Below are 24,775 nucleotides of genomic sequence, written 5' to 3' on the forward strand. Positions count from 1 at the left end.
AGTTCAGTTTATGAACATTTAGGACCTGTTCAGGTTCTGTTTTCCTTATCTGTAAAATAATATTGCAACTTCTGAGGCTGTTGGGAGATCAGATAATCAAGTGCCCATTCTTTGTAAATGGTGAGGATTGGGCTCAAGTTTGTGGTGGTTACAGATGATCCCAAGCTCTTAAGGCAGTAGGAAAGGCCAGGCCCTCTCCTTTGGTCCCACCCTTGGTGCTCTTCCTTGCAGAGACGCTCCCTGCTTGGCAGGGGAGGAGGAGTGGACGACTGCCCCGGTTCCCCAGACCATCATGGACCTCTTCCAAAAGGGGAACTGGACGATGGAGAACCCCTCACCTGCCTGCCAGTGTAGCAGTGACAAAATCAAGAAGATGCTGCCCGTGTGTCCCCCAGGGGCAGGGGGCATGCCACCTCCACAGGTGAGTCCCCGTCAGGGTAAGGCTGCATAGTTGGTGCAGGGTCAGCAGCCAGCATCTGCTGGGGAGCAGGAGTGAGCGAGATGTGAGGTTAGGATGGTTTATTTCGGTCTTGACGTTACTGTTTGTCACAGGGAAAAGCAAGTGAGTTTTGAGGGAAGGGGGTTGGGACCACGGTGTCTCTATGCCTGTCCCACAGTGTTGGTGTCACAGGACAGAGGGTGGCAGGCCTGGTTTCTGACCCTGGTTCTGCCACAAACTGACTGGTAGTCTTCAACGGGCCACTTTAATTTTCTGGACCTCTTTTTTTAACTTCTGGATGAGGGAGGCTGAACCAGAAAATTTTCGTGGGCCTTACCAATTCTGTCATTCTCTGAGATTCTGAGTTTGAGTTTGGGAAGGACATCTGAGCCTTTTTTTTTTTTTTTTCCCTGACAATTTCAGGAAATCTTGCTTGTGGTAGCTCCCTGCTGCTTTATCAGCATCCAAGTTGCAGGGTGAGGACAAGCAATTTTAAGCAGATGCAAGGAGTCATGGTTACCACTCTAAACGGCCAATCTAGTCATCAGTATAACTCTGGTGAACACAAGAATTCACTAGGCATAGTTTGTGATCCTGTTCCCCAATATCTCTTGCGGTGAAGAAAAAAATCACATCTCAGTGCTTATTGTTTAACTGTTCAGAATAATTCCCCAGGGAGGATCTTGGTGTGGTATAAGTGCATGACCAGTACTGAGGGCAGCATGGACCGGATCTTGGTAGTGGTTGTGGAGGGTGATGCCTGGGCCCTGTGGTTAGGCTCCAGTCACATGGTGGTATGTGTTTGAGGAACATGTGTCATTGTAGCCCTTGATCTGTTTTCTGTGCCGATTGTTGTCTAAGAAGTCACATATGCTTGATTTTTATGTGGTGACAGAGAAAACAGAACACTGCAGACATCCTTCAGAACCTGACGGGAAGGAATATCTCGGATTACCTGGTGAAGACGTATGTGCAGATCATAGCCAAAAGGTGACTGTTTACTAAGTGTGGCCCGTGCTTTATCATTGCTGATTAGAGGAGTTAAAGGCCTAAAAATAGGGGACCCACGTGGTGGCTGGGGGGGGCAGGTTGCCAGTTTATGGCTTGATGTTTGCACTGGAAGGTTAGGATGTTATTCCAAACTAGAAATGATGAGCTATTGTGAGCATTGTTTTCAGGTTAAAGGTCGAGGCACCCTGGTCTAGAATGAAACTAGATATGGATTCAAATTTGAATTCTGCCACTTACTAGTTGCTTGACCAGGGGCAATCCATTATCATTTTTTTTTAGAGGGAAAACTTTATTCTGGAAAAGGGGGTGGTAGTGCTTCACCTCCAGGTGAAGGGGACAGCTCTGAGCAAGAGTTATCAAAATTTTCTCTCATTATCCTTTTAAAACTGTAATTTGGGGCTGGGGATGTAGCTCCATGGTAGAGTACCTGCCTACTCTACATGACACCCTGGGTTTGATCCCCAGTACTGAAAAAACAAAACAAAAAAAACAAAACAAAACAAAAACAAAAAAAACCTCTCAATTTGTATAAAATGTGATATTACTGTTGCTCCTACAAGTTTGTTGTGAGAACTGAATGAAACGATGCATGTGAAGTGTCTTAGGTACCCATGTGGTATCATGAGACACAGTGGCCTGCTGGCTATGGAACCTTGTAACTTCTGGAACCTGGCATAGTGTCAAATGTTTAGTTGATGCTCAGAAAATGTGTGTTTTGGTTCCTTTCCCAGCAGCTTGGTCAAGAGGGGTATCTGTGTTAGAAGCTCAGTATCTTTAAATGATAAAGGTGTACTAAAATGTTAATGACCTTGAATTCCCAAGAAAAAGACATAACCTCTCCATATGTATTGCTTTGAATTGAAAAAGCTTCTAGTTCAGTCATCCTTGGTTTGTAAAATTGGCTAAACCCGAGTATGGTTCTCATGTAAGGATTTTTTAGATAAAATACAAGGCATGCGGGGAATGGACTTCTTTCCATTGGCACACTCCTGTAGTGCCAGCCTGATTATAGGATTACTTCTTCTTGTCCTTCCTTTTGTCCTCAAGTAGATGTTTACTCCTTTTGCATCATTACGTAGAGCATCAGCACTGATTCTAGCACTGATTTTTGGTTTCTGTCTTTACTTCTGCAGCTTAAAGAATAAGATTTGGGTGAATGAGTTTAGGTAAGTTGATCTCTTCTGAAGGTTTTCCCTGGCATGTCTAGTCTTGAGAGATTGATTTTGATGCAGGCATCTTGGGTGGAGGGAAGTTGTTGGTTTGGGGATTGTTTGCCCCTCACACACTCGTGGGTGCCACATCGCAGTGAGGAGAGAAAGGCCCTGCAGACTCTATAAAGCATGTGGGGTACAGACAGGCTTAGGTTATACTTGGAGTTTCTGCCCAGAGCATTTCTGCTCAGTGTCCAACTTTAGAGGCCTCTGAAATATTTGGTTCACTGATTCCCTTGAGGGCATTTAGAAATCTCTTGTGGGTCTCTAGGGACTAGTAAGTATAGCTTTGTGAGGGAAGTATCTATCCTAGTTATAATTTTACCCAAATCAGATTCCCAGGGGTTCCTAGGGACTTAAGAACAAATTTTTCAGGCCTTTGGTGTAAGACCAAGAAGGTCTTAGAGAAAATAAAAGGCATGGAAACCATTGATTTTTCACTGTATTTCAACCCATTTGTCCCTCTGGGTCTTAAAGATGGGAGTGGGTAAGGAAGCATCCTTGGATCCAATTTGTACATCATGGGAAATAAGATGGCTGGTATGACTTCCTCAGGGGACTTCAAAGCCTCCCTGTTACTGAATCCCACTTTCTTCTCTGTCTTATCCCCAAGGGCCAGCATCCTGGGCAGAGCATAGTAGCCCTCATGCTAGGGAAGGGACAAGGTCTATTATCCCCACCTGGCCCACTTGGGACAGCGTCCCTCACCACTTACCCTTCTACCCCATCTGCTTGCCTACAGGGGCAGGACAGCATGTGAGATAAATGGCCATTCTTTCCTCAGTGTCTTAGATATCTATAATCAGACCCAGGACCTTCCTGCTGGATAGCAACCTAAAAGTTAATTGCTTGCTGGAATCCAAGGTATAACTTCTCTGAGTCAAACTTTGGTCTTAGTTTGAATATAAAAGAAATGGGTCTCTAAGAAGCTTGTCCACACTCATGTGGTGTCTGCTGCTGAATGATCACGTGTGACACACTGGGTTTTAATGTCAGGCTGTTCTTCTAGGTATGGTGGGTTTTCCCTCGGTGTCAGTAACTCTCAAGCACTTCCCCCGAGTCAAGAAGTTAATGATGCCATCAAGCAAGTGAAAAAACACTTGAAGCTGGCCAAGGTAGAGTATCGTCCTGAGATGTGTCGGAAAAAAGGGCCCAGAGGTGCTGGGATATGAGCGTGGTGGGCAGATAGATCTGACCAGCTAGCAGCCCATTGTTCTGATCATCCTTGAATACAAAGCCATGGTATTCGGTGACTTCGGCCAGACAGGTTGAATTATTCAGTGTATACTTAAAATCCTGAAAGTGTAGACCACAAATAGATTTAGAGATTTAAAAGTTCTTAATTTGGCCAGTAGTAAATAAACTGGCTTTCAAGTGGACTTCCAGAACAATCACTGACTATAAACAGGAAATGGACCAGTTTCATTTTTAAGTTGGCGGGCTGGTCTTCAGGACCTAATGAGCACACACTTCATTTCTCTGTATCTCAGGTTTCCCATTTTGAAATGAGAATTGAGGGAGTCAAATGACATGGATTTTGGGATCCTGGACAGCAGTGATAGTCCTAGTATCTGTTCCTCTGCCTTTGGAACGCAGGCCCTTATGTCTGACACATCTGCACACAGTGTGGTTGTGGTTCTTGGGATAATGCCAGGGGAACACTGAAGAATCCTCATTGTATGTCTTGGGACTTCCAGCCATGGCATTTCTCTGATACCTTCAAGACTTGTGACATCATGCTGCAGGCTTCTGGTCACTTGGTTCTCAGGAACCATTAAATGGCTTTAAATTTAATTTTAGTGAGTGAGATAGTGGTGGTGTTGCTCTTGATAGGGGTGTCCTGTTGTCCACAGCTTCTGGACGACTGTCGCCCTTCCCTATTTGAACCATCAAAGTTGAGGTGGGTTTCTGTTGTTTACAGGACAGTTCTGCCGAACGATTTCTCAACAGCTTGGGAAGGTTCATGACAGGACTGGACACCAAAAATAATGTCAAGGTAAACCACTGTTTGTGTTGTACTAAACTTCTTGGTAAACTCTCCTATGTTCCCTGAAGTATTTTCAGCCGTGGTAAAATTGATAGGGGTATTTATGCCAGAAAAGAGCAAACGATTAACTTCACCGGGGAGGCAGTGCAGTGGAGTGATTAAGAGAATTTGCTTTGCTATCAGATTTTCAAGGTGAACCACTATGACTTCGACTTGAATTACTTAACTATCTAATCTTCATTTTTCTCATCTGTACAATGGGGACAATAATCATGGCTCTCTCCAAATAGTTGTGAGGAATATATGAATTAAAGATACAAGGTCCTCAGTACAACCCCGGGCCCCACGGTCAGTGGTCCTTGTATCCTTGCACTGTCATCACTATGCCATGTCCTCTTACTACAGTGTTTTGTCTTGGTGTATGACTTGAATTTCTAAAATTTACGGGCATGGTTGTGTGTGTGCACCCACTTCTTGGAGCAGTGTTTGGGAACTTTACCTTTTACCTGATGTGTTTTTCTCAGGTGTGGTTCAATAACAAAGGCTGGCATGCTATCAGCTCTTTCCTGAACGTCATCAACAACGCCATTCTCCGGGCCAACCTGCAGAACGGGGAGAACCCTAGCCAGTATGGGATTACTGCTTTCAATCACCCCCTGAATCTCACCAAGCAGCAGCTCTCGGAAGTGGCTCTGTAAGTGTGGCTGTGTCTGCATGTCTGGGGTGAGGAGAGGAGAGGGTGCTGGGGGAAATCTGGAGCAGGATAAGGAGAGATAAGGCTGGTTGCAGGATAGCTGCTGCAGAGTCAGGTGTAGTGTGTCAATCTGGGTCCACCCAGACGCTGGGAAGTAAATGATCACTTTCCAAATTGACCAGTGGGCCTTCTTGAATTGCAGAAGAAAATGACACAAATATGTAAAAATCATTACGTTTGGCGAATTCATATAAAGCAAGTTAAAACTTGTTAATACAAGTTTTAAAATAACTAAACTCACCATTAACACATTTACTAACAAGTCAGTTTCATTCGTTTTAAAACTGTTTTAACCCAGTGAAACAGACTTAAAGTAGCTTGACTTTATTTCCTGAATTATGTGTGTGTGTGTGTGTGTGTGTGTGAAGTTTAAAGCCAGTACAGTCTTTGGAACCATAGAGATAGGGGTTTAAATCTGGACTGTAAACTTTCTAGATGTCTGATATTAAATGAGGCCATTTATGTAAATCGCCAAGGCCAGCTCCCAGTACAGAGTTGACATTCAACACGTTAGATCCCCTTTCTATAAATGGAGCATGGCACAGTTAGTTTTTACTTAATTCCTATAGAATATCAATAATGGACACTAGAATCCTTATACCAAAACCTTGTTTAGTGGGCTTGTGAAGTATCTTCTTACAAAAAGAATCTTGATAGAATTGTTGTATGTGTTCAATTAGTATTGTTTTAAAATTTAGAGTAATAAATATTAACTTATTTGAGTAGTTTCATACGATTATTTCTTTTTGTGTGAATATTTATTACGTACTGCTCTTAGAAGGTTAAGAACCATGGACAAGGGGCAGGGGTCGTAGCTCAGTGGTGGAGCACTTGTCTCACACATATAAGGCACTGCGTTTGATCCTCAACACCACATAAAAAATAAATAAAATAAAGGTATTGGGTCCATTTACCACTAAAAGCATTTTTAAGAAAGAACAGTGAACAAAATTGAATATCATTAGACCACACCCAGACTTCCTTCAGTAGTTTCGTATGGCAGTGGACTCTTTAACCTTAGTGAAATCAGCTTTGCATGGGGTTTTTTTTTTTTAATGATACCAGGAATGGAACCCAGGGGAAGTTTACCACTGAGCTACATCACTAGCCCTTTTTATTTTGAGACAGGGTCTTGCTAAGTTGTTTAGAGCCTCACTAAATTGCTGAGGCTAACCTTGAACTTGCGATCCTCCTGCTTCAACCTCTCTAGTTGCTGGGATCATAGGTGTGCGCCACTGCATCCGGCTCAGCTTTGCATTTGAATTGTCATTTATTTTATTTTATTTATTTTATTTTTTATTTTTTTGCGGTGCTGGGGATCGAACCCAGGGCCTTGTGCTTACAAGGCAAACACTCTACCAACTGAGCTATCTCCCCAGCCCCGAATTGTCATTTATTTTTAACTTGCAAATGATCATATTTAACCCTGAATAAAACATATTTGAAGAACAGATACTTTCCCTAGGCTTTCTTTGGATTTGTGTGTGTATGTGTGTGCGTGTGTGTGTCTGTCCTCATTTACTGTGTTTCCTTAATAAATGCATCAATGATGTCTCTGATTTTCACTGCCTTTTTTCTTTCTAGGATGACCACATCAGTAGATGTGCTTGTGTCCATATGTGTCATCTTTGCGATGTCCTTTGTCCCAGCCAGCTTTGTTGTGTTCCTGATCCAGGAGCGGGTCAGCAAAGCCAAGCACCTACAGTTTATCAGTGGAGTGAAGCCTGTCATCTACTGGCTTTCCAATTTTGTCTGGGATATGGTAAGAGCACAGGCCTGCTATCTTTGTATGAGTCTCCATCAGGGCCATGGATTGGCATATATAAGATAGAGCACCTGTCACTGAGAATTGCTCCAGTTAGTCTAAAGATGCATGAAAAAGGAAAAGGGAGAAGCACTTGTACACTTCCATAACACCGAATGTGGTGCTGGGTTCAGAGCTGACTTCACACCAAAAAGAACATCTGACTACACTGATTACAGTTATTACCTAATTTCCTATTTGAAAACTTTCCCAAGAAACATAGAAATGGAAGGACCTTAGTCTCTCTCAAGCCAGTGCCTCTAACTTCTCTGATAAGTTCTAACCTATAGAGTCAGGGTATTCTTTACCTAATTAGGAAAGCCATATGTTCTTTGGAAAACTCCATACATTTTATCAGAAATTTATCCATCAATTTGAAAACATGTTTTTGTGCCAGCTGTGATAAACATTTGCTTCTATTTGGACCAATATGGAGACCTTCAAAGAATTCTGAAGTTCTAACTACTATAAAGTGAAGTTGAACTATATCTCCTTATGAATTCCATGAATTCTAAGTTTCAAGGATCAAATTCAGTTCTTTTCCCTTTGGATGGCTCCTCAGATATTTAAAGACAACTCTCATCTAACCAAAGTCTCCCACAGATGAGATGCTGTATGAGAACATTCTTAGTCATCTGTAAAGCACTGTAAAAATGTGAGTGATGCTGATGGAGATGATGATGATGTCTTTACTAATTATACCAAGACTCTGAGACTGGGCCCTGTGTGATCAGATTGTCCTTCCATGGCTATACCCCATATTGTTAATGTTCCTTTTGAAAAGCAAAATCCAGAATGAACCTTGTATTCAGGCTATGATCGGAATGGTTACAAGTCTAGAGGGAGTTGATCTTTATTGTGTACTTCTATCACTGTGGCACAGGGGTACTGCATTTTAGAAATAGCACTGTCTTATTGGCAACTTGATAGTGAACTGATTTCACACAAATGATTGTTAAATTGGATAGCTTTTGTGTTATGCTAATGCAATTGACTTTTTGGAACTTAAACTTTACACATCCCTTTTAAACTGCATCTAGTTAAGTGTCCATTTTGTTTCATTTTTGTTTTATCTTGGTCCAGTAATTACTTCATTCATTTAAAATATACTGAGTGCTCACTCAGTGTCTGACTCTGCTGGCATAGGAGATTCAGAGAGATGAGATGGAGTCTCTAACTTCAGGGACATCACTTATATTCTTGTGTATTATCTGTCCTTCCTGGTTTAGAATCAGCAATTTGCTATCAGCATGTCTTCATCTAAGTTGTTGATAAACACATTGAGCCGGGTAGGACTAAGGCAGAGTCCTGAGTCTTAAGCTGCAATTCTTCTAACAGCTGACAAAATCGCTGTCACCTCCCTGTCTGCGTTTTGCCCTGCCAGCTATGAAATCTCATAATTGTTCTATAGTCAGGTCTTTATTTCTGCATTTTAATGCCTGAAGCACTGTCAGGACAGACTTTAAAATTATTCTCAGTGTGATGAAACAATTCTGACATTCATGTTATGAGTGCTTACCTCACAAATAGATTACATGTTAGATTGAACTTGGGCAGACCATAATATAGCATTAATGATGAAACAGACACAATCATCTCTGGGAAGAATAATGGAGGCTTATTTGCCTCCTGTGAAATTGAAATTCCTCTGACTGAGGATCCATCGTTCAGTGAATTTACTGAGCGTGACACCTTGGCTCAGCTGTGGGAAAGACAGAAAGGGCATGCAGTTTATAAAACCAGCGAAGGGTAAAATGCTTGTCACAATGTATTGTCCGTATTTTGATTAATAGTTTATGTGGCTTCATTAATTCAAAGTTATTCTCCAATATGTTTGTCTGCCCTTTCTTGTCTGGTGATGGTAAAGACTTGGGATGTGTTGTAGTTTTGACTTGTGGGTCAACTTTATTCCCTTATTTTCTCTTTTAGTGCAATTATGTGGTCCCTGCTACATTGGTCATTATCATCTTCATCTGCTTCCAGCAGAAGTCCTATGTGTCCTCCACCAACCTGCCTGTGCTAGCCCTTCTTCTTTTGCTATATGGGTAAGGCACTTCTGGGTGGGGGACTCTCAAAGTGGGTAAGGCATCTGGCACCCAATGTCATAGGGAGGGCAGAGGACTCCAGTGGACATTTATCTTCTTGCCTCACCAGGTGGTCCATCACACCTCTTATGTACCCAGCCTCCTTCGTGTTCAAGATCCCCAGCACAGCCTATGTGGTGCTCACCAGCGTGAACCTCTTCATTGGCATCAATGGCAGCGTGGCCACTTTTGTGCTGGAGCTCTTCACCAACAATGTGAGTTCTGTAGAAAGAGCGCCTCCAACGGGGTGGGCATCTCTGGGTGCCAGAGGACAGTGGTTAATTATGATCTTATTCCACTTCTCTGTGGCACTGACTTCGCTGATCACTCTGCCCTGTTTCGGATACGGCCTTCTGTGGTCCACACACCTTTATCTCCTGCTGTGCCTTCTATTTCCCTGGCCAAGCATTTCAGTTTCTTTTGTCAAGTTCTTTTATGGTTCCGTTTCAGTGTCACTTTCCCAAGGCTCAGTCCTGTCAGCTGTGCTTCCCACTTTAGATGCTGTGTATTGGCGATGCCATTCAATCCCAAGCTTTCACCACCGTCTTCCCCAGTGTCTTGTTGTTATCTCTCAGATCTATGCTTTGATTGTTCCCTTGAACTCTGCTCTCCCATTTTCACATACCTGATGGATGCCTTCATTTAGATCATTTACAGATACCCCGAACTGGACATGCATCATCTCTCCCCTGAGAACCTAGTATTTCTCTTGCCATCCCTGTCATACTTGCTAGCATTACCATCCAATGCAGTTGCCCAAGCCAGCTCTCTTGGAATCGTCCTTGATGCTTTGCTGTTGCTTATTTCCCACATTCGATGGGTCGTGCCATTAATTCTTCCAGTTGCACATCTCATGAACAAGGCTCCTTCCGTTCCTTTTGTCACTGCCTTTGTCCAAACACCTTAGCTCAGCACACAAAGGCTTTCTTAGGTGCATAACCTTTCCTGGCCACTTCCCACTGCACTGTTTCTCAAAGCCCTGAAACCTCAGCAGAGTTTTCCCTTAAACCTAGCATAATCCTGTAGGCTTGGCTTGAAATGCCCTTCATCTATTGCAGAGCCTGGTAGTATCCTCCCTGTCCTTCAAGATTTAGCTTAAAGTTGAAGCTGTGCTTTTCTGCCCTATGGCATGTGCTCTCTTTTACCCTGGGCCCTCAGAGCCCTCAGTTCTGCCGTTCGTACCACACATAACCGGTTACATAGTCATTTCCTGTTCCCATGTTTCTCTTCCTTACCACAGGAACTGTTCCTTAGCTTTTACCTCTCCCATGCCCTAGCACAGTGCATCTTACACATAGCAACTTCCTTAATCCCTGGTTATTTGGCTACTGTTGGCTAGGTATCATAATAAGTTCTGATGTAGTCAAGATTTTATGAAATTCCAGCAAAATCCTAAAACTCAAATATTGACCCAGACACAAGCCATTTACTTTTAAAATGTTAAGTAAATATTTTGTTATGGATTTGCTTCTGGTCAAACGTAGCCTTGTTGCTATTCTTTGTTCATTCCTCCCTACCCGTAGCATTACTCCAAATTTTTTCAAAGTACAGAAAATGCCTACTCCTATTTATTGGTATCTGAATTCAAAAGTTCATTTTCTTCCCAGGGAATCAAATTGTTTCTTCACTCCCATATTTCAGACTTTGATACATTTTTAGCCTAAACTATGATTGATACCCATACTTTCTCTCCCTGTCATTGTTTTAGAAGCTGAATAACATCAATGATATCCTGAAATCTGTGTTCTTGATCTTCCCACATTTTTGCCTGGGACGAGGGCTCATTGACATGGTGAAAAACCAGGCTATGGCTGATGCCCTGGAAAGATTTGGTGAGTGGAGCAGTGGTTGCTGGAGGCTTCAGAGGAGATGGCAGGTGCATGGGCCTTGGGTCCCTGGCCTTTGTTTTGAAAAGAAACTGATGAATGGGCACTGGATGTCCATCTTCCTCTTGTCCCCTTGAAGGTTTATGCCAGTGCAGCTATTCTGGCACAGTGTGGCACACTGTCATTTATCTGTGAAAGTGCATTTTTGGAAGTAAGGAAAATGCCGGCATTTGTTTGGACCAGTGCCTAATGCTACTACTTGAGTTTGTCAGAATTACTGGAAAAGTCAAACACAGCTTTGGGACTTAGACACAGGCCAGAGAATCAGGAGAGATGTACACTTTGACTCTATTAGGAAAATCACAGGCCTGCAGGTTATATATTATCTTTTACACAGTCTATAAAAAGGCAATTCACTGCAGCTCTTTCTACCTTTAGACTGGTTAAAAATATTTCTTCTATCATATGACTATCATTCATCTACAGGCTAATGTAGTTAGATGGGCCATGTTATTTAATGGACATAGAAGAGGGACTTTCTTCAACTTGGAAGTGCAAAGGAGATGTATAAGAAATTTTAAGGAATCGTTACATAATCAGGTGACTTAATTGAATCACTGGGTTACATTATGTGCCACTGAAACGCTCATCTTTTTAATGTACTTTGTAGTATTTCTTTTTATTAAAACTTGGAATTTATTAAAATACTGTCCTTAAAAATTATCCTGGATCGTTTGCCTTATCTAGAAGGATTTTTGGCCTGTCTCATTCAAAAGATACTAGCTATCTTACATGAAGTTACAGATCTAAGACAAGTTGGCTCTAAAATTCTGATTGACACAGGGTAGTAATAGGTTTTCCCAAATCAGATTTGAAAAGTAGTCACATGTGTTATTTTTTTCTCCTCATCTTGGTTAATAGCCATTGATGTTTCTAGGAAAATAGGTGAACTTGACCCCATGTTTGAAGAAGGGCCATGGTTCACGACACCTTCATTCTGACTTGATCTGTGCATTGTGTCTACCAGGGGAGAATCGCTTTGTCTCTCCACTCTCGTGGGACTTGGTGGGACGAAACCTTTTTGCCATGGCTGTGGAAGGGGTGGTGTTCTTCCTCATAACTGTTCTGATCCAGTACAGATTCTTCATCAGGCCCAGGTAAGCTTTTCCTCAGAACTCATGGAGCACTGGGTAGAGAGTCACAGAGGGGGAACACAGGAAACACTTGCCAGTGGCGGTTGGATCAAATTTGAACTGAGGAAAATCAAACTGATTTTCTGTTGTGGGCACCCCCTAAACCCCCTGCCTTGCCAATGCTGGAAGTTGTGACAAGTAGGTTTTAGGAGATTGCTTTAGAGACTGGAATTTTGTTTTGAAAAATAGTTTGAAAGGTTCTTTTTCTTAAAATCTTCCCTCTCAGACCTGTGAAAGCAAAGCTTCCTCCTTTGAATGATGAGGATGAAGATGTAAGGCGGGAAAGACAGAGAATTCTGGATGGTGGAGGACAGAATGATATTTTGGAAATCAAGGAGTTGACTAAGGTGAGACAGTGAGTAAGGGCTATAACAGCTTAATTTTCAGTTGTATGTGCTGTAAATTAACATTTTACTGACTTGCTTAACGAAAGAAGCTTGCTTCCCAAAATATGCGTCTATACCAAGCTGTTGTCAATTTAATTTTATTTAAGATATACCATGGAGACTTCTTAATTAAAGAGCTCATACTGAGAATACTTTTATAATGTGAATTTCCATTCTCAAATTTATTTATTTTAATTACATTGTGTGTTAGTTATTAAAACAATTATATAGTTATATTGTGTGCATGGACAAATATGTAACAACAAATCCCATCAATATGCACCCATAAAAAATGAAAAAAATACTAATATTGTATATCTAGGCAAAGCTGAAGTAGGGAGAATAAATGGTTGATTATGAGTTTTATGATCCCCAAAACTGATATATCTCTGTTGCTCAGAAGGAGGGTCTGTTTCAATGCCCTCTTAGATGCCAAAATCCCAAATTTCACTTTTTTGTAACATGAACAATATTTGAAATACTTTGATTGCAAAATTTTATCCTGTGGAATTTACTTTTTAAAATATATACAATAAATTTATATGCTAAATGGAAAAATATGAAGATATTAATAACTAATATATATTTTTAAAGACCCAGATTAAAAATAAAAAAAGAAATCACTTACATTTTGAGCTTCAACATCACACCTGGTTGCCAGAGAGAGACAACGGCTCCTAGTACAGCATAAAAATCACTTACATTTTGAGCTTCAACATCACACCTGGTTGCCAGAGAGAGACAACGGCTCCTAGTACAGCATATGTGACTTAGTCTTATTAAGTCTTACTTTATGGTGTGTTTGGGTTATAATCCTTCTTGCACAGTTGCACGGAAGAGCTGAGTCACTGAGGTTCATGAATTTTTGCATTTTGTTTGTTGCAGATATATAGGAGGAAGAGGAAGCCCGCCGTTGACAGGATTTGTGTTGGCATTCCTCCTGGTGAGGTAAACACACTTGGTCTGCATTGTGTTTGTTAATTCAGACTGTATCTATCCAATCAAACAACAGTGTTTATAAAGGATAAAAGTGGATTTCAAAGCTTCTCTACTTATGCCTGTGTGAAGTAATCAGTCAACAAGAGAATGAGGACCCCTTATATCAAGAGAATGATTTTGGATAATCTCAGGCATTTTAAGAAAAGCATGCTCACCCAAAATGTGCTTTTGAGATCTATTTCAGATGATAAGAAAATTCAAATAGATTTTTAAAAATAGATTTTTCTCTTTTCTCATTTCTGTGTCTTTTTATGCCCTTTAGCCAAATATGATGGCGTAATTTGACTAACTGGCTTTCATTACCGCTTTTCACATATTCATTAACTTTTGTCTTAACCTGACAACTCAAATGATACGTAAAAAGTCACACTTGCTGAAAATGGTTCCATTATAAAATACATATTTAATATCTGTATGATGTCCTAAAACCAAAGGGTATTTGACTTGTCATTGATATTTAAGAATGATGTTTCAGGATGATGTTATATAAAAATGAAGCTCAGTTGGCTATTTTCTAGGGTCATTCATACTTAGCCTTAGTAGTTTGATTGTATAACTCACCTGGTCTTAACTCTTTCAGTGCTTTGGACTTCTGGGAGTTAACGGTGCTGGGAAATCGTCAACTTTCAAGATGCTAACTGGAGACACTACTGTTACCAGAGGGGATGCTTTTCTTAACAAAAATAGGTGAGAAAGAAGTGATCTGTATTTTGTCACAGAGATTTTTTTTTTTATTTTAAAAGAAATACATTGTTATTTTCTGACTGTAACAGTAACCCCTTAGATTTCATAAAAATGTTTAAATATAGTAAAGTTTAAAGAACTAAAAATCATCCATAATTTCACTACCTGGAGATAACCACTCTTTACATTTTCTTTTGGTCTCAGTTCATCGCTTTTAACACCTTTTTCATACATATAAGCTACTTGTTTTTAGAGAACAATTCATTAATTCTTAGTAAATTCACAGAATTGTGCAATCATCACCACAATCCAGTTTTAGATGTTTTCTGGCACCCAAATCTATCTTTCTACACATATAAATGTATCATAAAATTGAGATTATTTTATGTATAGGTTTTTTATTTTTATTTTTTTAGTTGTCAATGGATCTTTTATTTATTTATTTACATGGTAGGTTTTGTTTTTTAAATTGGTTTTTATCATTAATGGTTATATTATGAATATTTTCTGGTGGGTTACACATACTAAGATTTAGAATTTTACATTGCTCTGTAAAATTCCTTTGTGTACATGTACTTACAATTTGTTTAATCAATTCCTTATAAATATTGGGCATTTATTAATTTTCTTTTTTACTATATAAATATGTGCTTACATACAACTTTTTTTATTTCCTTGTATTAGTTTCTACAAGGTAAAAGGGTATATACCTGCCAGATTATCTTCTATAAGAGTACCCATTGATGAAGCCATCAATTAGGCCATTTTCTGAGACTGTTCAGTCACCAAGCAGTCTGATCTTTGGGAGTACAGCAGCACATTGGAGACCTCTTAGGCAATATCACCCTTGAGTGCTCTAAATATGTGGGGCTTCTTCAGGTTTTCTATATGAATATGGGATACAAGGCAGTGACTTTTAAACTTTTCTGATCATGATCCAAGTAGGAAATATTTCACACTTTAGCCCAGCATACATAAGATACATTAACACTCACACATATAAGTTAATGAAATGTTTCATAAAATGGTACCTAATATTACTACTTATAGCACACTCTAATAATTCTTATTCGGTTCTCTGTCACGTCATTTAAAAAGTACTGGTTATGACCTACTACATTTATTTTATGACTCACGAATTGAATGACTCTGAATTTGAAAACACTGAACAGTGGGGATAGCCAATAATATTGAAGAGCAAGGAACTTGATGTGCTCATTCATCTTTTCCCCTCTTGTCAGTCTTTTCAGAAGCAATTTAAGGAACCTTAAAAAAACAGAAGTTTTTGGAATATCACTGCTTCCCCAGGCTTGTATCTAATACTGTGCTTCTGGAGCACCTAGCAGTGGCAGCAGTAACTGGCTCAAACTGAGGTTTGCCACAGTTATAAGAACTGACTTGGGCAGTGTAGCTGTGAGGGCAGTGCCCCTGAGTACCTCAGTCATAATTCTGGAGAAAGTTGACCCTGAGAGTTCCAAATAGATAAGCAGAAATGAATGACTACTGCCAAAGGGCCAACTTCCAGTAGGTCACAAGCAGCACTTCTTAAATGACATGGTAGAGAATATAATAAGAATTATCAGAATGTGCTGTAAGTAGTAACAATAGATACCATGTTATGAAACATTTCATTAAATCATATATGTGTTACTGTATCCTGTGTGGGGTGGTCAAAGGGCAGGCATGAGACTGGGATATGGATGCTGAAATTTTCACACACTAGGGATTCTTAACTTGATTGGCTTCATAGAACCTAAAAGTTGACCCCACCAATATATGTCAGATTGACTATAGGTATATTTATCTCTGTTACCAGATGTTCAGAGGGTCTGTGATAAACAAAGAAGCAAAAAACCCCTTGGAGCCAGGAGGGTATCTGGGTTAGGTATTTGGTGGTGGGACCAGGAGGCCTGGAACATGCACACTGTGGTTGAGTCAATGTGTGGTTCAGCAGAAGGCAGAAGGGAGTTCACACCTAGGATTTCTAGGTCCAGATGGTCATGAAGATGACTTTGGGTTACCAAGGCTCTTGGTACGTAGTGACCACAGGGGCAAGTCTGGGATGAAGACTTCATTTTAAAGCCCCAGATAGTGTTATTCAGGTTGTTGGTAAAGACTGCTGCAGTGGCCATGGACTGAGGGATTTTGAAACAGGACTGAGCATCAGGTTTGAAGTACTGGGAGATAAGGATAGGGCAGGGTAGAGGGAGGAACCCTGACTGCCAAAAACAGAAAGACTATTCCTTCAAGCAATAGATATTGATATTTTTGTAAAACACAAGCATACTTTATAGGAATGTTAAGCCAGATTGTCTGATCAGAATATCTGTAAATGCTGTGAGTGCTTAAAACCTACAAGTTTTGTTTTCCTTTGTAGCATCTTGTCAAACATCCATGAAGTACATCAGAACATGGGCTACTGCCCTCAGTTTGATGCCATCACAGAGCTGCTGACTGGGAGAGAGCATGTAGAATTCTTTGCCCTCTTGAGAGGAGTCCCAGAGAAAGAAGTCGGCAAGGTACTATGGATACCAGAAAGCCAACCTGCCTCTTTGGCATCCTGACAGTATACCTTATGGATTTTCCACTTACGACAACTTTAGGCTATCTTTCCTTATGCCTGGAGCAGTATGAAATGCTGGCTCTTTGCACCCGTTTCAGGGTGGGAATCCATAGTGGGTGGGAGGGGGTGGCAGGAGTGGATAGGCATGCATAGGTAGGGGGATGTGCAGAGATGGAGTGCTGCTCCCACCACATGAATTTCTTCTCCTGGCAGTTGCCAGGTCATGATTACAGAATCCTGTCTTATTCAATCAAAGAACTTTCACATGTAAGTGTAAGAAAGCATGATAAAATTACCAAGCCAGACAAAAGTCAAGGTGCTTTATATCTCTCTAGGTTGGTGAATGGGCAATTCGGAAACTGGGCCTTGTGAAGTATGGAGAGAAATATGCTGGTAACTATAGTGGAGGCAACAAGCGCAAGCTTTCAACAGCCATGGCTTTGATTGGTGGGCCTCCTGTGGTATTTCTGGTGAGTGTGACTGGGGGGAAAACGATTTTTCTGGCCTAAATGGAAAACAGGCCACTGTATGACTGGGTGGCAGAGCAGTCTTCAAGAATATAAAAGGGTAGTTTCTTCCTTGGTGCAAGCAGCGGTGACTTTGACAAATAAAACATCCCAAGTACCTGTCTCTCTGGCTTGGAGAACCCCTACAAGTATGAGTGAGGCTGAATGTGTGATTTGGTCCTTCTCTGGAACATTCTTTCTGATCATCTATGTGTTCATAAACTGAAGATGGAGAGGGAAGACACAGCTTCAAGACCCCCAGAGTAGCCCGGTGTGGTGGTATACATCTGTAAGTTTAGTTATGTGGTAGGTTGAGGCAGGAAGATCACAAGATGGAGGTCAGTCTGGGCAACTTAGTGAGATTCTGTCTCAAAAAAAAAAAAAGGGGGCTGGTGCTGTAGCTCAACTCAGAGGTAGAATGCCCCTGGGTTCAATCCCCAGTATTAAGAACAACAACAACAAAAAAGATCTCTGCAGTAGCAACTGGATCATAGTTCCTTAACTGAGATAAGTGAAAAATAGATTAGACAGCAGTGGCCTTTGATTTTTTTTCTTTAGTAGAGAAGAACACTGAAGTTATTACAGGAAAAAGTCTTAGTTTGAGGCTTTATTGTTATCTAGACCACATGAATGGTCTACATTATAACAGGGTAAGCTGGAGTAGGCTAGAATGAAAACAGAAGAAAAGGAATTTTACTTAAATCTTAACCTGACAAAGAAGATTTTTTAATATATACATTTTAGTCATGAAAAGATGATTGAAACTAATGGCTCTTTCCCTTCCCTATTCATTTGGAGAAATTTGTTTAATTTTATAAAAATTTCCTTAGAATATTTGAGTTTTCTGCTTCAATGAGACATTTATAAAAAGTGAACTTGTTTTAAATGAGTTGGAAATTTATTCTGTTGTTTTGGTTCGAGAGATAACTAAAATAGTAAGTTAAAATATGCTTCGGCATTTAAAAACAATCTATCTTTTATTTTTATAAATTTATTTTTATAAATCTATGTTTTATTTCCAGCAAATGATAACACTTTTTTATTTTAATTTTAGGATGAACCAACCACAGGCATGGATCCCAAAGCCCGAAGATTCCTGTGGAATTGTGCCCTAAGCATTGTTAAGGAGGGGAGATCAGTAGTGCTTACATCTCACAGGTCTGTAGTGAAGGCTTGGCTTGGCTTTTACATTGTGTGATTTTTTTTTTTTTTTTAAATCGCCACATAGTATATATGATCATTTAGTAAAAGTTAGAAAAATACAGAAAGGCAAAGGTTACATTTATCACCTGAAGTTGTACTACTTGAAGACATCTATTGTTCTCATTGGTTTATGTATGATTGCAGAGTTTTCCTATGCAAATTTATGTATAATTGTGTGTATTTTTGCAATCAAAAATGTAAGCATAAAATATATATATATATATATAAAAAGAGTAGGATATATATACCCTACTCTTTTTCACTGAACAATGTGATTGTGTACATTATTCTAAGTCAGTAAATTTAAGTAATGCCATCATCTCTGATAGCCCAAGTATTCCATTAGGATATACCCTAATTTATTTAATTATTTCCCTTTGTTAGACATTTGGAGTGTTTCCAACTTATTCACAGTTCTAAATGGCACTGCAGTGAGGAGCTTCATCTCTATATCATCGTGTCTTTAGAACAGGATGTGATCATGCACTGGGAAGCTGGGAAGCTCGTTTCTCTGAAATGCCAGATGTCATGGTGATGTTGTGATGGCTATGGCAGCATCTCTCTAAAACGAACACTTTGCTCTGTTTTCCCGCAGTATGGAAGAATGTGAAGCTCTTTGCACTAGGATGGCAATTATGGTCAATGGGAGGTTCAGGTGTCTTGGCAGTGTCCAACATCTGAAGAATAGGTAAAAGAGATGATTTCTTTGGCATAGCACCTATTGAGAAAGCTTATAATTATTCTTTTGTGAGTGTATAAATGGTAGCTTAAAAATAAAGAGACATTAAACTGCAAAAGAATCAGGGATTTGAAGTTAAAGTGAACTGTAGTCAAATTCTGTTTTTATCATACACTGCTTGTGTAACTCATAGGCAAGTTACTTAGTCTTTCTGAGAGTCTATTTCCCAGAAATATTACTTCCTGGCTTTGTTTTCTAAATGAAATTAAAAAAACTCATGTGACAGTGTGATTAAGAGCACAAGCTTTGGATTCTATGCAAATGGGTTTATATCCTAGCCCTACCGCTTAGGAACTTTATATCAAGGGCAAGTGACTAACTCCTTCCGCTTCCTGGTTTTTCTGTAACATCTGTCAGATGTCATGGGTCCAGGTGAAGATTAGAAGAAATGTTGTACTTGAGGCTCTGCTCGTAGAACAGATTCTCAGTAAAAAACTGGTTCCTTGTCTCAGAAACTGATCTGTGGGTCTTTAAGGACCTCCCATTTTCATGGCACAAGCTGGGTTCTTAAGTTAAATATTCTTTTGAGAAGTTTCCTGGGATACTTCATTTGGGTGTGTGTGTGTTTTTTTTTTTTTTTTTTTTTTCCTGCTTTCAGGTTTGGAGATGGTTATACGATAGTTGTACGAATAGCAGGATCCAACCCTGACCTGAAGCCTGTCCAGGAGTTCTTTGGACTTGCCTTCCCAGGAAGTGTCCTAAAAGAGAAACACCGGAACATGCTCCAGTACCAGCTTCCCTCTTCATTATCTTCTCTGGCTAGGATATTCAGCATCCTCTCCCAGAGCAAAAAGCGACTCCATATAGAAGACTACTCTGTTTCTCAGACAACGCTTGACCAAGTAAGCATTGAGCATCAAAAATAGATTTACTTTCTTGGTGAGGGTTCTTCCCTACTCACACCCCACCACAAGCCTGAGCACCATTCAGACTATCTGTGCTTGAATTCTTCATCTATTATTATAGCAATGCTTTTTACTAAACCTCTGTGAACCCAAAAAGGAAGTGATACTTTCTAACAGACAGAGTTATTGTGAGAATTTACTGAATTAATAATCATAATGACTACCCTTTAGCGGAGTACCAATCTTGGATTGGCATTTTGCTAGATGCCTTGTGCCATTTAGATAACAAAAAGTACTAAACAGATCCTGGCATTTGGTAGGTTTTCAGTAAATGATTTCTGCCCTTTAATCAAGTCTACATGTGCCCAAGGAAATAGATGATTGAGCAGTTGATGATGTGGGATTAACATAGATGAATTTTTAAATGATTATTAATGTTTTTCAAGTATCCTGTCTTCCCGCACATAGTTTTCTAGTTAATCTATTTATGCAGTTCTGTATTCTCCTACCTGAACTAATTTCAACATGAAGACAATGTGATTAGAATAAAACTACAGCTAGAATAAAGAAAGAACAAGACAAGATGTATTCATAAAGTTCTTCTTTCTTTTGACAGGTATTTGTGAACTTTGCCAAGGACCAAAGTGATGATGACCACTTAAAGGACTTGTCATTACACAAAAACCAGACAGTAGTGGATGTTGCAGTTCTCACATCTTTTCTACAGGATGAGAAAGTGAAAGAAAGTTATGTATGAAGAATGCTGTTTCACACAGGGTAACTGAACATAAGGAGGGACTAGATCTTCCTTTACACAGTGTGAAGTGTTCCAGAAGAACGTGCTGGAAGTTTTTGTGGGAAGAAGTAAACTGGATACTGTACTGATACTATTCAATGCAATGCAATTCAATGCAATGAAAACAAAATTCCATTACAGGGGCAGTGCCTTTGTAGCCTATGTCTTGTATGGCTCTCTGTGAAAAAGACTTGAATTTAGTTTATTACCTTTACCTATGTGAAACTCTAATATGGAACCCAGTGGACAAATGGGTTTGAAGTCATACATTTTTGTTCCTGTGTATCCTCACTGGGATTGCAACAACGGTTCATCAAATAACCATGGCCAGTGATTATCAAAATCAAAGGTGTGTACATCCTCATCCTTTAAGCCATGCTATTCCAGGAGACTGGTTTCCTGGTGACACAACCGTTGCTGGCAATGAGTGTGCCAGAATTACTAGTGCCAAGTTGCTCAGAAAATCTGAAACACCATGGTGTATTGCACACCTTTGTAAAGCTGCTCTGCTCAGAGTCTATCAACATCATTAACTATCAGGTGACAAAATGGTGCCACGTATGGCTAACGTCCTTCTCTGATTCCCTTTCTGATGAGCTGCTTTGGTGGCTGTAATATGCAAAGTATGGATATCTCTACACACAGTAAACTTGATTCCATTGTTATTTGCTCCATGCTTGGAGCCATGGGTCTTCAGGGTCTTTCTGGGACTATTTAAATACACTTAGATCCTGGTAAGAAGCAAAGGCTCAGCAGCCAAACTGCTGGAGCTGTAAGCTGCTGAAGTCAGGGGATGGGATTAAAGAGATGGTGTGTTCAAACCTAGGGAGGCCTGTGCCCATTCGTTCTGATTGCTAACACGGTACACTGCATCTCAAGAATTTTGTTATTTGACACAGGTGTAGTATTATTTCTGGCTTTTTGAACTAATCTGGAATTGAAAAGATAGACTTGTATTTTGACAAAATCTTTGTACTATTATGTCACTTGGAATTTTAAGTTATATCAGTGATTTACAAAACCTTAGAATGACCTCTTTGTAGGACCCTGTGGTATAGAGGAGTATGGTCACACTGCCTCACTAGCTTTATTTTTCCTATATAAAATTTGCAGATAGAATGTCTGACTAGTGCCTAGTGACTAGAAAACAATGTGGGGGTCAAGATCTCATGACATTGTAGTTCAATTTAAGACCATGTAGGATACTCTTAAATCAGTTTATCAATCAAGTATTTTTTTGAGTGTATGCTATAGATGAATGTGTATGTATGTATATATGGATGGATGGATAGAGGTGTGGGGAGAAATTAAGTCTCAGTAGATTTCCTGTGCCATTGCCATGTTATTCAGCTAACTGTTTTACAAAAGATAGGTTGTTTCATTGTGGTTATGGAAGCCCACTTAAAGAATATTGGCCAGCTTTTTTTTTTTTTTTTTTTTCTTTTTTAAATAGCAACAGTGCAAAAAGCCAGAAAGGGTCACAAGGATGAACCTATTCTTTCAAAGAGAAATCAGCTTGCTTGGGAACTTGTTGAATACAACTTATACTTATGACATTTAGTACCATCAAGTAATTGGTTCTACAGAAATGTTAGACACCCCATTAAATCTCTGACAATCAATCTCAAATTTTGCATCTCTTCAATCATTAAACTATCCTGAAAAAAATAAAAACAGCAAATACTTCCACATGGAATAGTTTTCAGACTTTTCTAACTTAATCTTTTAAAAGAATTTTTTTTGGTTAATAACATGTTTTAAAAATATTACTTCATTAATGCTTAGTGTCATCTTTCTTGAGACAAAACAAAAAATATGAGAGAACTGCTGTTTGGTATGTTCAAGTGAACTTTCAACATCAGTAATTTCTTCAATTATATCTAAAATTTAAATGTTAACTCTAAAAGCATATGATTTCAGAAATATTTCAAGTGTGTGTGTATATATGTGAATATATACATACATATATATTTAAATTTATAGAATGTTATGTAGCTCATTGCTTAACAATGACAAAATTAATGTCAGTATTTTCTAAAATGATAATCAATGCATATTTTCAATAACTATTGACACAAGATCACTATATTAATGCTACTTTCAAAGACATAAGTTTCAAAGAATAAGTTTCTCATTAATTTTAAAAATAAAATAAAAATCCAGTGGTTTTCTCATTTCACCTTAAATCGTGTTCTCATTCATTATATTAAATCCATGAGTGACTCCTTCCTCTTAATTACTTTTGACTTCAAGGCCATACTTTAAAACATCAAAAGGCACTGTGAACTATTTAAAAAAAAATTAAATGTAGATTTTAAAGGGTCTTTTCTGAAGCTAGAAATAATCTACAGTTCTACATTAACTTCATTACTCTTGTGTTACCTTTTAGACTACCCAAATAGTAATCTTTAAAAGTCCCCTGTGTAAATTTAATTATGGTAGAATTTTTTTTAACCAGCTCTATTCTTTAATAAAATTTCTACATATTCCCTGTGGATGTGTAACTATGTGAGTTTCAGAAATTCTCAAAAGAAGTGTTCAAAGATTTCTGCTCTTGCATCTTTTGGATACCTTGGAAAACTTATTAACTGTGAATATAAAAAAATACAAAAGAAAATTACAAGTCCTCTCCATGTAAATACCCAGTACTCTTCAATTATTAAAAAACAACCAAACCTCAAACTACTGTATTTTGATATCTGTACTGAAAGCATATGCTTTGTGACTATTAAATGTTGTACATCATTCATTCACTGTATAGTAATCATTGACTAAAGGGATTTGTCTATGTTTTCTTCTCATGGTTGTATATATCAGGTAAAATTTTTTCCAAAGAGCCATGTGTCATGTAAGTGAACCACTTTGATACTGAGATATTAATTTGTATTCTTACTTACTAGTAATAATGTAATACCATAGTTAATACTGCTCTGATTCTTTTCAAAATTGTTGCATCCCTTTTTACAGAATGTTTATATTTCCATAAGGATTAGGTATGCTATTATTCCTTCTTATACCCTAGGGTAAAGCTGTTCTTATGCTTTGTCTTTATCATTGGCCCTTCATTCCAAGCACTTTATGCTGTCTGTAATGGATCTATTTTTGCACTGGAATATCTGAGAATTGCAAAACTAGACAAAAGTTTCACAATAGATTTCTAAGTTAAATCATTTTCATTAAAAGGAAAAAAAAACAAAAAAAATTTGTATTGTCAGTAACTTTATATGATGTATTAAAAGGCTTATTTCTATGTTGTAATGAGTCACAAAATAAAGCTGTGACAGTTCTATTGTCTATGCAAATTTACTTTTGTGGACTTATAGCACCACCTGCTGTTGAAGTGTTAATAAAGTCAATGAAAAGGAAGAAATGTCCCTCATAGATCTGGGGATGCTATTTGGATCAAAAGTAAAAATTTTAGAAAAGGTTCAAATATCCTACTAATCAAAACAGAATTTGGGACTACTTGAATAGAAAGTGGTGTTATCCTCTTTCGAGATTCAGTTGAGATAAGAATAAATGGTGTTAAGAAAGTTTAAGAGGTTTGTAGATGAACTTATTCTGTGCCATGATTATTAACCCATTAAGTCTCAAGCTTTCAGTTCTGTGAACTTAATAAATACTCAGATATTATTTCAAGGTTACCATAGTGGTATATTTGTTGCTTAATTTAAGGTTTTATAGGTGTTCCACATCTGGGATGATGAAACAAAATGAGCTAAACTGCAGATATCTGAACATGCTC

At 39.0% G+C, this 24,775-nt stretch overlaps 1 protein-coding gene across 2 annotated transcripts in view; it reads left to right on the forward strand.

Annotated features, from left to right (window-relative positions):
• Nucleotides 1-24,536, forward strand: part of Abca1 (ATP binding cassette subfamily A member 1) — a 130,677-nt gene extending 106,141 nt beyond the window's left edge. For both annotated transcript variants that reach the window (XM_047524080.1, XM_047524081.1), the window contains exons 31-50: nt 232-421; nt 1,335-1,429; nt 2,584-2,616; nt 3,671-3,776; nt 4,583-4,657; nt 5,173-5,342; nt 6,987-7,164; nt 9,136-9,251; nt 9,361-9,505; nt 10,999-11,122; nt 12,144-12,273; nt 12,536-12,656; nt 13,581-13,643; nt 14,275-14,381; nt 16,756-16,897; nt 17,277-17,411; nt 18,502-18,605; nt 19,246-19,338; nt 19,988-20,231; nt 20,851-24,536. In XM_047524080.1, coding sequence (XP_047380036.1) covers nt 232-421; nt 1,335-1,429; nt 2,584-2,616; nt 3,671-3,776; nt 4,583-4,657; nt 5,173-5,342; nt 6,987-7,164; nt 9,136-9,251; nt 9,361-9,505; nt 10,999-11,122; nt 12,144-12,273; nt 12,536-12,656; nt 13,581-13,643; nt 14,275-14,381; nt 16,756-16,897; nt 17,277-17,411; nt 18,502-18,605; nt 19,246-19,338; nt 19,988-20,231; nt 20,851-20,991 — 2,512 coding nt within the window. In that variant the 3' untranslated portion in view covers nt 20,992-24,536. The remainder of the gene's footprint in view (nt 1-231; nt 422-1,334; nt 1,430-2,583; nt 2,617-3,670; nt 3,777-4,582; nt 4,658-5,172; nt 5,343-6,986; nt 7,165-9,135; nt 9,252-9,360; nt 9,506-10,998; nt 11,123-12,143; nt 12,274-12,535; nt 12,657-13,580; nt 13,644-14,274; nt 14,382-16,755; nt 16,898-17,276; nt 17,412-18,501; nt 18,606-19,245; nt 19,339-19,987; nt 20,232-20,850) is intronic.
• The last annotated feature ends 239 nt before the right edge of the window (nt 24,537-24,775 follow it).

This window comes from Sciurus carolinensis, chromosome 14, assembly GCF_902686445.1.
Source record: "Sciurus carolinensis chromosome 14, mSciCar1.2, whole genome shotgun sequence".
NCBI lineage: Eukaryota > Metazoa > Chordata > Mammalia > Rodentia > Sciuridae > Sciurus > Sciurus carolinensis.